Source organism: Populus nigra, chromosome 1, assembly GCF_951802175.1.
Source record: "Populus nigra chromosome 1, ddPopNigr1.1, whole genome shotgun sequence".
NCBI lineage: Eukaryota > Viridiplantae > Streptophyta > Magnoliopsida > Malpighiales > Salicaceae > Populus > Populus nigra.
The window spans coordinates 47,698,448-47,712,595 of NC_084852.1; the positions used below are offsets into that span (position 1 = coordinate 47,698,448).

Sequence of the window (14,148 nt, forward strand, 5' to 3'; positions counted from 1 at the left end):
GAAAAGTCAAGATTGTATATTTAAAATAAATAAATAAATAAAACTATAAAATAAAGGGAAAATTGAAATTGTTTTTTATTTTTAAACTTCTTCTCTTTCTTGACTCATTTTATGTAAAATATATCAGAACATCATTTTCCATTGGAGTATTAACGGGAAACAATTCGAATCCAACCCACCCGCCCAACCAGACCCGATCGGTTATGATTTATGAAAGAAACCCAAAACCCCCTGCAAGAAACTTTCTGCTTGCATCCAGAATGAGAAGCCTGCTTTCTCTCATGCATAAACGTTTTCTATCAAGTAGCCCGCCATCATCATCATCATTTACAGTTGAGTGCCTCGTGAACTCATGTGAGCTTCCCTCAAAATCAGCTCTCGAATTTTCCCGAGACTTCCACCTCCATGAAAGCAACCTCCAAAGCTTCCAATCTGTATTCCGCTGCTTCCAGTCCCACAACATTCCCAGCATCCGCATAACCAAATTGATTAAAAGGCGGCCTCAAATCCTCAATTACAATGTAGAAGACAACCTCAAGCCTAAACTCCAGCTCCTCGTGCAAAATGGCATCGTGGGTCATCACATGTGCAAGGTTTTCGTATCAAATCCGGTAATTTTGAACGCTGACTTAGATTCTCAAATTAAACCATGTTTTCAGTTTTTAAAGTCTGTTCTTGGTAGTAATAGGAATGTCGTAGAAGCTATCAATCGTTCTTCCAATTTGCTGACTTGTGATTTGAAGGGTTGTTTGCAACCAAATATTGATTTTTTGATTACAGAGGGAGTGCCTTTTGATGGGGTTGCTGAATTTCTTATTAGGGACGCAATAACTGTACAGCACAAGCATAATAGTATGGTCAATGCAGTGAATGATCTTAAGAATCTGGGATTTGATCCAAAGGCTCCTGTTTTTCTTGAGGCTGTTAGAGTGAGGATTCACATGAGTGAGTCAATTTGGAAGGAGAAAATTGAAGTGATGAAGAGTTTGGGGTGGAGTGAAGAGGAAATTTTTTCGGCTTTTAAGCGAGATCCGATTTTTTTAAAATCCCCAGTAGAGAAAATCAGGGTGGCGACGGATTTCTTTGTGAATACATTGAAATTGGGACGGCAAATTTTAAGTGAAGATCCTGAATTTTTTACCCTTAAAATTGATAAAAGTTGTCGAAGGAGGTATGATGTTTTCAAACTTTTGGAGTCGGAGAAGCTGATCGAAGGTGGTGTGAAGATTGAGGAAGTGCTCAAAATGAGGGATAAGGAGTTCTTGGTGAAATACGTTAAGAAGTATGTGGACAAAGTCCCAGGTTTATGGGAGACTTTCAATGGTAGGAAGCAACAACAATCTTTACCCGGTCTAACAGAGGTAATATTGGTTAATTTGTTTCCTGAACTTTCAATTTGGATGTTGGTTTTTAATGCCATCTGCCATTTCTTTCCTGGTCATTTTTGTTCTATCTCTTTCCTTTACATTTTTTCACTTTTACTTGCATACTTTAACTTGCTATGTATATTTGAGAGCATACAAAGCATCCATTTGATTGTTAAAGTGTGAAGCACACATTAATTTCATATTTAGGTCCGTCCAATCAGCTCTGCAGTTCATATCTTTTAGATAATTGTAAGGTCACATAATCGTCTCATGTTATCTGCTGAGATGATTATGTGACCTTACAATTGTCTGCTGCTGATTTTTGGATGTTGTTTTTGATGTTATCTGCTGCTGGTTTCATGGTCCTTTTTGTTCATTTGATTTCCTTTACCTTTCTCACTTTAACTCGCATATTTGAACTGACTACTTATATGTGGGAGCTTATGAATCATTGATTATATTGTTAAATTGCCAATTAAATTGCCAAGCATATCATTAATTTCATTTTCAGGTCTGGCCAGCTCTATATTTCGTGTCTAAGAGTTTTCTGATAATTGCTAGGCTGTATAATCATCCCACGGTAAAACGATTGCATTAGAAATTTACAAATACAGGATTTTCAAAGCAAATAAATCTGAACCACATGATTAGCTGAGCGGCCTCTTCTTGCTGTAAAGCGGGTGTCTTAGGTTTGAATCTGGAATTGCAATGTGGAAATAAAGGAGTTGAGTTAACATCAGGTTAAAGGTTTTCAAAGAATAAATGAATTCAACTAGAACTATACAAATACAATTTGCATATTCAGAGGCAATTCTAGACAATATACAAATACAATTTGCATATTCAGAGGCAGTTCTAACCAAGGGGTGTCTTGAGTTAACGGATGAAGCATTAGAATTTAGATGAGCCAAAAAGAAAAAAGAAAACTGTATGGCCTTTCTTTTATATGATAGTAAGCTTTAAGGGCCTAGATCAACTGACATCAGTGTTGTTAAATGTTTCTTTTATATGACTTCGATACCAGTGTTGCTATTTTGATCTTTAATGTATCAGACAAATCTTAACAAAGACACAACTTCTGTTACAAATTGTGCTAAACTAGTTGAATTTTTGGCAATGCTATAGCAATGGGGAAAAGCAGCTCGTTGTGAGTAGGGAAATTATAATTGATGGGTTAGTGAAGAAACACCCACCAGTTCACGCCCTGCCGAAGCAGCTAAAATTGTTTCTGATGACGAAGCTCTATGCAATGCAGAATTTTGGAACTGATTGTGGTGTACATAATGAACCGGTGGATGCAACTTCTCAAAAGTGATATTATTAGGAATGTCATCATAGTGTACACTGAATTCAAAGAATTCACTGCTTACACTGAATTCAAAGAATTCACTGCGATAACGTGGGAAAGAAGTGCAAGTTTTGGGGTAGCTTGTTGCTAGTTTAGAGGGAGACACCCCTTACGAAATAAATAGCATCCCTTGTAATCTTGCCATAGTCTTTTTACTTGGGCATACGAATGCTAATGCAATTGTAGCTGCTGCATATGGGTGGGGATCAGGATTGTCGTCAAATCCTCGGATGGTTGAATTTTATTCTTTGTTTCTGAAAACAGCAAGTAACTTTAGCTCACATGTTTTGTTTTAGGGGAATGTCTATGATGCTTAAAAGAGGGTAGCTCTCTGCTCCATATTTTGGTGTCCATAAATTCATTATATTGGTCTGTTTTAGAAGAGGAAGGGTGGCCAATGGCATAGTGTTCAAGGTTGATACTTAGATTCTTAAAAGTGTTATTTCATAATCAGCATCCCTTATTGGTTAATTCATGTACTTACCAATTGTCATGGTATTCTTGTTTGGAAAGGAGCTGAGTTCTTGAAGTTACTTGAAGTGAGCTCCTAGACTGATTACAAAAGAAGTAGAACAAAGCAAAGCCAGGTTTAACAACTATTCATATGCACAAGTAAATTGAAACAGAGCCAGGATCTTCCTTCATATCCAATTAGGGGTTTCGGGTTCGGCTTTCTCAGGCCAATCCACTGGACATATGGGATAGACACAAACCAGAAAGAAAACCTAGGACAGCATAAGAAACCATTTTTGGTCTTTAACATTTTGAAATCATGTTTATCATGTCTGAGATGTGCTATAAAGATCACAAATCTAAACATGAGCATGCATCAAACTGCCTGCAGATTGCATGGCTGCCACTTGCCACACAAAAAAGTTGGGTTTTGTATTCTATTTTTGTAATCAAGTTGTATTGCTGGATCATCTTTTACCTATCAAAACTAATTTCCAACTTTCGCTGTCAACTAACTAGAAATCGACCACAATGATCTATGAATGACTTGCATGATCACATAAAGGAGATAGGTTGATAGCAATGGACAAATTAGCCTGCTCAGATTCCAGGCTGGTACAAACTAGACAATTCAATTTATATGAGCATGCCAGGTTTTGATGGATTGTTGGCGGGACACTGAACTTGAAATATTATTTATGCACGCGTGTGATTATAGACAATAAAGGATAGCTCAAATAATTAAGAAATTGAGTTTTAACTTATGTTTTTGAGTTTAATTTATATGAACTTTTAGTTGATATTTATTAATTTGACTTTATTTGTTGGATTTGATTTAATTATTGTTAGATATTTTATTTAGTAGGTTATAAGTCCAATCACTTGTTTTAGTTAAGATTTTAGTATTTATACCCTACTTTTTTAAATGTTAAGGAATTTTTTATGATTAATGAAAATATTGTAGACTTTGAATATCTTTAATTCCTTTTTTTCCTTTAAATTTTAAAATTTTTTTTTGTTTTATTATTTATTGTCCCGCATGAATTGTATTAGTGATTTTTCTTGTTTGCTCGCATATTTTTAAATCAAAGGGAATGAGTTAATAATGTAGTTGTTAAGCCAGGCTCACGAGTTGATTTAAAAAACTGAGATTCAAATCCCAACTTTGATCAGATTTTTTTGTTGAATTGACAAACACGGTTACTGCAAATAAGTTTTTAATATTTTTATAAAAAAATGAATTTTAATAAAAATGATTAATATGAATTCCACAGGTAATTGAATAACACCCTTTTCCAAACCTGTTCAAGAGAAAAAAAAAATATATATATATATATATATATATATATATATATATATATATATATATATATATATATTCCACGGTGTGAGCACCTTTAAGGCTGAAAGGGCTTATGGAAATCTTATCTTATCTGTCCCGAACCCAACAGCTGCTAGCATTAAACGGTCTCAAAAACTCTACTCGTTTGATCTTTTGTGTTGTCCACAGAACACATTTTGCTTCCAAGGAATGGCAAGTAATGTACCACTGAAAAACCTGCTTTCTCTGGTACAAAATCGTTCCATGAAAACATCCACTGTACCGCCCAATACTTCATCCCCATCGTCATTTACTGTACAATACCTCCTTAGCTCATCTGGGCTTCACTTAGAATCTGTTCATTCAGTTTCCCAGAGGCTCCAAATCGATGAAAGTGATCTTCAAAACCCCCATTATGTCATCGGGTTCTTGAAAGCTCACGATTTTAAGGATGCCCACATAGCCAAATTGATCCACAAGTGGCCTGCTGTCCTCCATTGCAAAGTAGAACACAATTTGAAGCCTAAATTTGAGTTCTTCATAGAAAATGGTTTTGTCGGTGAGATTCTGCCCGAGCTTATTGTATCAAATCCGGATGTTTTGAGAAGGGCTTTAGATTCTCGAATTATTCCATGCTTTGAGCTTTTGAAGTCGGTTCTTGGTTGCAGTGAGAAAGCTGCATCGGCTTTTAAGCGTTGTTCGGTATCAATGATGTCTGCCATGGAACCGAACATTGAGTTATTGATAAAAGAGGGAGTGCCTGTCGATAGGATTGCAAAACTGATTATGTTGCAACCAAGAACTATACAGCAAAAGCATCAGAGGATGGTTTATGCTGTGAAAGCTCTTAAAGATTTGGAAATCGATTCAAAGACTACCGTTTTCATACATGCTCTTAGAGTGATGTTACAAATGAGCGAGTCCACTTGGAACAAGAAAGTTGAAGTGTTGAAGAGTTTGGGGTGGACCGAGGAGGAGATTTTACAGGCTTTTAAGCGATGCCCCTTTTGTTTTACATGTTCGGAGGAGAAAATCAGGAGTGTCGTGGATTTCCTGGTGAACACATTGAAGATGGAACTGCGAACTGTAATTGGACGTCCCGAGTTTCTTATGCTGTCTGTTGATAAAAGGATTCGTCCAAGGTACAATGTGTTAAAGATTTTGGAGTCGAAGAAGCTGGTTATTGGGAAGAAGAATATGAAGCAGTTGCTAACAATGAGGGAGAACAATTTCTTCCAGAACTATGTCATTAAGTATGCAGACAAGGTCCCAGGTTTATTGGAGGCATATGAGGTTCCAAAGCAATAAAGATAGATTCTTGATGGCAAAAGATGTAAGTTGACTTATTCAATGAAAAGCATAATAATATTATAAATTGCTTTTAGTCTTCTGTGAATTAGAGGCACGTTGTGTGCTTTCTGTTTCAAGTTATATTGCTCGATTAAGTCTTCAAATACTAATAGTTCAATTTCTTATCATTTTGCATATTGGTTATTCATATTTTTCTTGTGATATTTTGTTCCTGTGACCATGAATGTTTCCAGATCATCTCTCTGGCCTTTTAATGTGATTGGAAGGAATCTGAAACTGTCATTTATGGCTTTGGTTCCCAAATGTGGCCAGTGTTTAGTTATGAAAAGTTTTAGTCAATTAGTTTTGTTACTCAGAAGAGGTAAAATCTGTGATTAACATTGCTTTTGCTTGGGAGAGGACTGAGAGGTGGATTTTAGGTTCAATGCTTACCTGAATAAAATGCATGATTTTCAAAAGCTTGCGGTCATATACTTGTTGATTTAGGTCTTACATATTGGATTTTGGAGGTGATGGAATATGTGATTCTTTTCTTGTGTGCATCCTCTGAGGCAGAGGGGCACATATTCCTGTTACAGGCTGGTGTTTTCCCAATCCACACTGAATAGGCAGATGATACTCAAGTAACAAGTCCTTGATTCATTGATTTGTGTATGGAGAAAATAAAGGTAAAGGAAAAACAAAAACAAATGTGGATGTGATGGTTAGTTGTTTGGCCTTGGTTCATGAGCAGAATTTGGTTCTGAGACGACAGAATGTGCTATGTCATTTAGGGGATCATCTGCTTGCCATGCGTATGTGCTACAGTATCATATATGGAACAGATGCACATACAGGTTTCCAGTCAAGCACTTGTTGATTAAGTACATTATTTTGTTCTGGAATTCTTTTGGACACGCAAACAACTATTCCCTGTTTATAAAGTAGGGCTCTTTTCTCGGATTAAGAGCAGGTTTAGCATCATGAATACAGGTTATTGGATCATTATAAGCTATATTTAACAGTTTGGAAAAATATGATAGCACAAGGCTTGTCAAAGTTATTCGAGGATTATTAACTCGGGCTTCCGGACTTGGCTATGCAAATTTAACAACTGCAGCTCTAGCTGGCTGTTTTAGTAGCAGGTGATTTTGCTGGAGATGTTGATTTTGAGTGTGTATCATCAAAGGGCAAATCAGCTTCCTCGCTCTCAAGGTAATCATCTTGCCAACAATGAGGATATTGGGCCATGGAAGTGAAGAGGGTGGCTCTAGGCACCCGCCATGCTGGTATCTTACATTTGATATCTTCATAGACCCCATTATTGTAGATCCATAAACAAAGGCAAATCATTTTACCTCTTCTTCCTCTCATAAACAAAGGCAAATCATTTTACCTCTGTCTGTGTCCAATTTGACATCCAATTTCTGTCTCAGAAAATCCAAACTCATCCTGTTGTTTGTATATATATTAAAAAAAATAAAACCTTAGCTCCAAAAATTGCCACATTATCCATGAGAAATCAGCTTTCTTTGATGCACGCTCGTTTTCTTGATAAATAACAATAACTTGCTGCCGTGTAATCATAAATAATTTATCGATTTATAGGAGTATAGTTATCGATTTACTTATGATTTTTTTTATTTAAAACCTGGCTTGAGCTGCGCGAGTTTGAACATTGATTTGATAATTTAGTGGGTTAATTCATAATTTAATTGATTTAATCGAATTCAGGTGAGATCCAGTAGGGTAAACAAGTTAAACCTGGCCTGAAAAGTCAACTCGATAACCGGTAAACTTGGAGCTTGCCATAGTTTATTTATTTATTGGAAAAAACCAGAAACGGCATAGATTCACTAATAAGAGTATCATGGATCTCGAAAATGTAATCCAAGAGGAAGAATGTTGGACCACTAAAATAACAGCTCACAATGACTTTAAAAATAACAGCCCACGTTAACCCTATCGAAACCAGCCCATTTGGATCCTTGACAGCACAACTCACAATCGTTCTTCGTGTACCCTCAGAGTCAAAGCCCTAACAAGAGTCAAAAACCCTTTCCAGCCTCTGTGTCAAATCTGAAACAAGCATTTTGCTGCCTGAAATGGCCGCCATTAAACCTAGCAGAAGCTTGCTTTCTCTGCTTCAAAAACGTTTTCTATTAACATTTTCTGCTGCACTTTCTCCTCCTGCAGCTCAATTACCCACCAGAAGCTCTTCTTCTTCATCGTCGTCCTTTACAGTTCATTTCCTTGTGAATTCTTGCGGGCTCACTTCAAAATCTGCTCTTTCAGTTTCCAAGAAGTTCCAAATCCGTGAAAACAACCTCCAAAACCCTCAATCCGTACTCCAGTTCTTGAAAGCTCATGACTTTAGCGAAACCCATATTTCCAAATTGATTGAAAAGCGACCCAAGATTCTCCTGCGCAGAATAGAAGACAATCTGAAAGCCAAGTTTGACTTCTTTATCGAGAATGGTTTTGCGGGTCAGCTTCTGCCCCAACTTATTTTATCAAATCCGGTGATTTTGGAAAGGGCCTTAGATTCCCATATTAAACCATCTCTTCTGTACTTTAAATCTATTCTCGGTACCAGCGAGAAAGTTATTGCAGCTTCCAAACGTTCTGTGTTTTTGTTGACTTGTGATTGGAACAGTATCGTGCAACCAAATGTTGATTTTTTGATTAAAGAGGGAGTGCCTGTTGATAGGGTTGCAAAGTTGTTTCTGTTTCACCCACAGGTTGTGCAACGGAAGCATGATAGGATGGTTTATGCAGTGAATACTGTCAAGGATTTGGGACTTGAACCAGAGGTTTCTATTTTTATATATGCTCTTACTACCATGATGCAATCGAGCGAGTCCACTTTGAAGAAGAAAGTTGAAGTGTTGAAGAGTTTGGGGTGGACGGAGGAGGAGATTTTCCGGGCTTTTAAGCAAGACCCTGCTATTTTGCGATTTTCAGAGGAAAAGATCAGGGGTGTGATGGATTTCTTGGTGAATACTGTGGGATTGAGGCCACAAACTATTATTGCAAACCCTTTGTTTCTTCATTACTCAATTAACAAAAGGCTTCGACCAAGGTATAATGTTTTGAAGGCTTTGGAGTCAAAGAAGCTCTTTGATGAGGGCATAAGCATTGGGTCGGCGCTAAAAATGAGCGAGAAGAAATTCATGAAGAATTATGTTTCCAAGTATGTACACAGTGTCCCCGGTATATTGGACACATATAAGGGTATCATCAAGCCTGTAAAGATGGATACTTGATGGAAAAAAATGCACGCTTACCTTGCACTGCAAATTAAGTAAGATAATATTCATGAATCAGAGAGGTTTTGTGCTTGGCTGTTTAAATTTGCATTGCCGCATTAATTCTTTGAACACTGTGTAAAATTTATCATAATTTTATGTATTATAGTTATCTTGCAGTGGTTGTTTTCACCATCACGTCTATTTCTAGACTATTTCGAATCAAGAAACAGAATAATCTCTTGAGTTTTGTCAGTTTCGAATTTTTAATTTGAATTTACTTCGTTGATTGTCAAGCTTCAAATGTTTGAAACTGGAACTAACATAATCATAGGCTTTCTGACATTAAACTTAAAAATAATGCGTGGTTGAGTGTCAGAGACTACAAATCTAAGCTTGCCTTTCCGGTTGAAATAAACAAGCCCTTCGCCAAATCCACACTTCATCTGCTGAAAGATTTTGTGAGCTGTAGACTATGTATTGGTTGGATAGCTGTGCTTGGCTGGCCAGGAGAGAATGTTGAAGAAGAGCAATTTTAATGAAGAGTTTAAAGGGGGATAAAGTTGTGTAGCTTGCTCAGTGGTGACAGGACCTTGATGAAATGATGAGCATCTCATGGTTCAGGTTTCTTTTATTCATTGAAAGTGTTTCGGATAAGAAAGAAAAGGCAGAGGGGATAAAAATAATTGGAGGAGATACTTTAATTTAGGGTTTGGACCTCTGGGTCTGGCTTTGTAGGTTGGGTTCACTAACAGCACTTGGTTCTGAGGGGAAGAAATTATATAGCCTCAGTCCCTTTCCATTCTATATTTTGCTGAACAGGCAGGCCTATGGAAAAGATGTATGTTTCATATCAGTTAGTTGTGGTGGGTCGAGTACATCAATTTTCTTCAGGAATTTGTGTTCATGTGAACAATTGTTTCAAGTTTACTAGTGATAATATCGATTTGTAGAACAATGATGTTGCATTATTATCGTTTTTATACTTCAATTATATATGTCCATGCTGCATGAGGGGGGCAATTTGTATATTAGCAGCTAAACATCTTGGTAAATAAGCACTTGCTCACCATCATGGCAAATCACTCTAGTCACCCTGCAAATTAGGTTTATGCTCTTTTTTTCTTCTTTCCAGTCTCTTCAACCTTAAAACTCATTTCTCCACATGGTTGGTTTTCCACTCTTTTAAATTTTCAGTTAGTTCTGTGCTTGAAATGTTTCTTGCATTTTACCAGGTACTCAACCTCCTCTTGGACCCAGAATCGTTACAGACAGTTCTCTTGCCCTAACATATGTTCTCGTTACTTGAAAAATTTGGTGATGCAAGGATCAAGGAAGTAATTCTTATGGAGGGTCTGTCTCGACTTCCTTGTATCAGACTATGATTTTAAGAAAGAAAAATGCTCTCCTGCGTTGTTAGCAAAGCTCTTCACTACTTTGCAGCTTGAAGGTGATCATTCTTGCACCCCGAGGGGCAGGTCTATGCAGCATGCTCTTTAGGTTTTTTCCCAGTCTTTTCAACCTTAAAACTCACCTTGTCAGATAGTTAGATTGAATGACTAATGGTAATGTAGTGTTTGCTGAGTCTTAGCTTTAGGACTAGTTTTCTCTTGAGGTAGATAATTCGGATAATGTTTTTACTCAGGCTCTATTTCGTTTGCCAATCTCTGATTGCACCTGCCTGTCAACTTTGTCACCCCCTCTTTCCTTTGCAGGAACGTGTTGACTTTGCAATCAACTTGGAAACTTTTAATTTGGATTTCGTTTCTCTCAGGCTCTGTTTCTTTTGGGCTAGAATGCATCGAGAAGCTCCAGAGAGACAAATTACTGCTTTTTCTGGCATAATTTTCATCTAACTGTCATCTTCAACATAGCATTCATTGACCTTCAGCTTGGCTCTGAATCTTTATGAGCAATATTTAACAGTTTGGGAAAATATGATAGCACAAGGCTTGTCAAACATAACAAGTGCAGCAGGTAATTTTGCTGGAGATGTTGATTTCGAGTGTGTTTATCATCAAGGGGCTATTCAGCTTCATCTCTCTCTCCAGGTAATCATCTAGCCACCCTAAAGGCTAGGTACATGCTCCTTCTGCAAGGCCTATCCTCTAACTTTTCTTGACATTTTTTTGTTTTCCTTTGGTAATTCTGCCACGCAGAACAGGAGGTTATTCTTTGAAAGAACCGGTGAAGCTTCTGTGTCCAATTTGACACCCAATTTCTCTCTAAGAAAATTCAAACTCATCCTGTTGTCTGTATATCCATTAAAAATATAAAATCTTTGCTCCAAAAATGGCCACATTATCCATGAGAGATCTGCTTTCTTTGATGCAGACTCGTTTTCTTGCTAAATAACAATGATTTGCTGCTGTGTAATCATAATATAATTCATTCAAAATCTTTTTACAAAAAAAATGTTAAAAAAAAGGGGAGTATTTTGATGTTAACCATCCATAAGGAATAATCTCAGAAAGAAAAAAATGTTAAGAGGTATTTAATATTTACCTTAAAAAAATCGTGTTATTCACACTCCAGTATAGATGCTAAAATAGCTTTATTTTATATATTTTTTCTATTTTATTAAAATTTTAAAATGGACTTTCTTTATTCTTAAAAAAAAAAGAGAATGTATAAGAAAAATAGTAGATTATTCATTAATAACTACGGATTTATTTTTCTAAATACAAGCCTTTTTTTCTTCCTACAAAAGTAATGCCAAGCTGGTAGAAAATAATACCAGTCTTGTAAATTTTTTCCCCTAGAAACTTCACGTTAATTTGGTAGATATTGCAAATTATATAAATAAGTTACAAATCGAAAAGAGATTTCTCTAAGTCAGTTTTAAGGATTTTCTTTAATTTTTATTCAAAATGTTTGTGTTTTTTAAATTTTTTCCTGGAAAGAACTAAAATATATCATTTGAGTTCATCTAACAATCCGGTAGCTTAGATCCCTGACAAAACACACAATCGTCCTTCGTATACCCTCAGAGTCGAAGCCCTAACAAAAGTCAAAAACCCTTTCCAGCCTCTGTGTCAAATCTGAAACACAAGCATTTTGCTGTCTGAAATGGCCGCCAGTAAACCTAGCAGAAGCTTGCTTTCTCTGCTTCAAAAACGATCTCTATTATCATCTGCTGCTGAATGTAGACATATAACTTTCATGTCATATTACAAATGTTGCTTAGCCAGAAACCTGATTTTAAATTCACAATGTATTTGCAAAGCAACAAAGAACAAGACAAACTCATAAATCCTTGAGATAATTAGCCTATAAATCACTGTAAATGTACCTTTAAAACGGAGAATTGATCATCAAGTTATTGGCTATGTTTTCATAATCAACCACGCACCATTAACATAAAATCATCTTACATTTCCTAATTACACACTTAAAACTCTTATGTCTCCTTAAAAATTACAGATCTTTAACATTTATCCAGTTCTTTTCAATCTCATTCAAAATTATATGTTTAGTTAGCAAGAAAAAGAGAGGAAGTACATGAAATTTAGCACTGAAAATCATGAAGGAGAGCCAACCAATACTATAGAAAGCTTCTTCTTCTTCTTCTTTAATAAAATGAAAACGAATGCTCTCTCTCCCCTTTTCAAACCCATAATTTTAATACAGTAGATCGATAGAATTGAAATTAGAGTTGATTTTATGTTCAATTTCGTGATTTAAGCTAAGAAAAAGAATATTGTGTTAAAGAGAAACAAAATATCACATAAAGAGAGAGAAGATATGTTGTCTGGTCAAGATTTTAATATAATATATAAGAGCAGTTTATTCATTTTTTCTAGTTTGAAAATTTGTATTGACTTGGAATGTAAATTATAATTTGAACTAAACTACAGGATGTTAAATGAAATTGTTCTTAAAAAAAATAGTCAAAAGACATATTGCCGACTTACTTGCATAAAAAGATCCATCCATCCTTAATCCATGATAATTACCTGTAAGTTCCTGTAATACTATTATATATAAGGACCAAGTTTACATATAATTTTATTTTAAAATAAGCAGACAAAAAAAGGCCCATTTAATCCTATATCCATATAAAAATAAATTTTATGATACTTTAGAGAAAATAAATTTTGAGAGTTATTTGTTCCTTGATGGGTGTAGAGAAGATGAGTAAAGTGGATTGACATTGAAGGATTGGTGTTTCATTCTATTTTTTTTTTGTTTCAAGGTAAGAAATATGAATCTCTTTTATTTAGACAAGTTTTGGATTGATTAAAGTTTTTTTATATGAAAGATACATAAGTTAAAGAGATTTAAATGGTATTTGTATAAAAAAAACCAAATATATATAGTGAATATGGCATACTTTATGATATTGTAAGATGGATTAATAGTGTATAATATTTGTTTAATGGTATGAAGGTATTAGGTTAACATTTAGGTATAAAAACGAGAAGTTCTTAGTTTTAGGTATTTGATAAAGGTTTATGTTCAATTAAAAAAATGTTTCGAATAGATATACTTTTTTTACCTAAATCTTATATGTATAAAAAGCTTGTCTTATGTGGTTTTTAACACTATAAACAATGTATTAATCTGATTTTATAGAGAAAGTTATGGTAAAAATAGTAAAGAATGCGCAAGTTGTCTAATAGCAACGCTCAATAATAATTTTGAGGTTTATTATAAATTATATAAAATGAATCACATGTAGATGAAAAGATAATCAAGTCTAGTTTACAACTCAAAAAACAAGATGAAATTATGATTTTTCTAGAATGAGTTATAATCAATTTAATAAATAATGTACAATTGACAAATTATCATAACTAAGTGTTCAAGGGACTTTAATAGGCTATATTTTTCATATGAATATGTTGTTTGAGATGAGATTTTATATTTTAATTGTCTAAACAGGATACATAAGTAAATCTTCACATATTCCTGTTATTTTTAAATAGAATAAATATTTTTTTAATTGTATATATGTATTACATTCTTTAAAATAATATAAAACATTTGATATGTTAAAATTGACTTGCTTGTACCTTACAGATTGTGTTTAGTTAAATAGAATCTTGCTATTAGCCTAAAAGGGTATTTGGCTTGGAGGTATGATGGTTTTTTTTAAGGTACAATACATTTTAAACACAA

General features: G+C 35.0%; 3 protein-coding genes across 12 annotated transcripts; all 3 read left to right on the forward strand.

Moving 5' to 3' along the window:
• The first annotated feature begins 115 nt into the window (after positions 1-115).
• LOC133697467 (transcription termination factor MTERF9, chloroplastic-like) lies at positions 116-3,190 on the forward strand. Of its 5 annotated transcripts, none has more exons than XM_062120056.1 (3): positions 426-611; positions 821-1,361; positions 2,623-3,190. In XM_062120056.1, the coding sequence occupies exons 1-3, from the start codon at positions 565-567 to the stop codon at positions 2,680-2,682; spliced, it is 648 nt and encodes a 215-aa protein (XP_061976040.1). In that variant the 5' UTR covers positions 426-564; the 3' UTR covers positions 2,683-3,190. The 5 variants fall into 5 exon arrangements, with proteins under 5 accessions (XP_061976018.1, XP_061976031.1, XP_061976027.1 ...); XM_062120066.1 differs by having other exon boundaries at positions 472-611; positions 781-1,361; XM_062120034.1 differs by having other exon boundaries at positions 116-1,361.
• Positions 3,191-4,581: 1,391 nt separating this feature from the next.
• On the forward strand, positions 4,582-7,178 carry LOC133681074 (uncharacterized). Of its 3 annotated transcripts, none has more exons than XM_062104162.1 (2): positions 4,582-5,822; positions 6,379-7,178. In XM_062104162.1, exon 1 carries the CDS (start codon positions 4,700-4,702, stop codon positions 5,795-5,797), a length of 1,098 nt encoding a protein of 365 aa, XP_061960146.1. In that variant the 5' UTR covers positions 4,582-4,699; the 3' UTR covers positions 5,798-5,822; positions 6,379-7,178. The 3 variants fall into 3 exon arrangements, with proteins under 3 accessions (XP_061960146.1, XP_061960147.1, XP_061960145.1); XM_062104163.1 differs by lacking the exon at positions 6,379-7,178 and adding an exon at positions 6,034-6,151; XM_062104161.1 differs by having other exon boundaries at positions 4,583-5,822; positions 6,356-7,178.
• Positions 7,179-7,513: 335 nt separating this feature from the next.
• LOC133681073 (uncharacterized) lies at positions 7,514-11,414 on the forward strand. Of its 4 annotated transcripts, none has more exons than XR_009836418.1 (4): positions 7,514-9,083; positions 10,263-10,477; positions 10,743-11,078; positions 11,187-11,414. XR_009836418.1 is itself a non-coding variant. In XM_062104160.1 (2 exons), exon 1 carries the CDS (start codon positions 7,885-7,887, stop codon positions 9,043-9,045), a length of 1,161 nt encoding a protein of 386 aa, XP_061960144.1. In that variant the 5' UTR covers positions 7,514-7,884; the 3' UTR covers positions 9,046-9,083; positions 10,263-11,414. The 4 variants fall into 4 exon arrangements, 1 of the variants encoding a protein (XP_061960144.1); XR_009836419.1 differs by having other exon boundaries at positions 10,802-11,078; XR_009836417.1 differs by having other exon boundaries at positions 10,263-11,078.
• Positions 11,415-14,148: the final 2,734 nt, after the last annotated feature.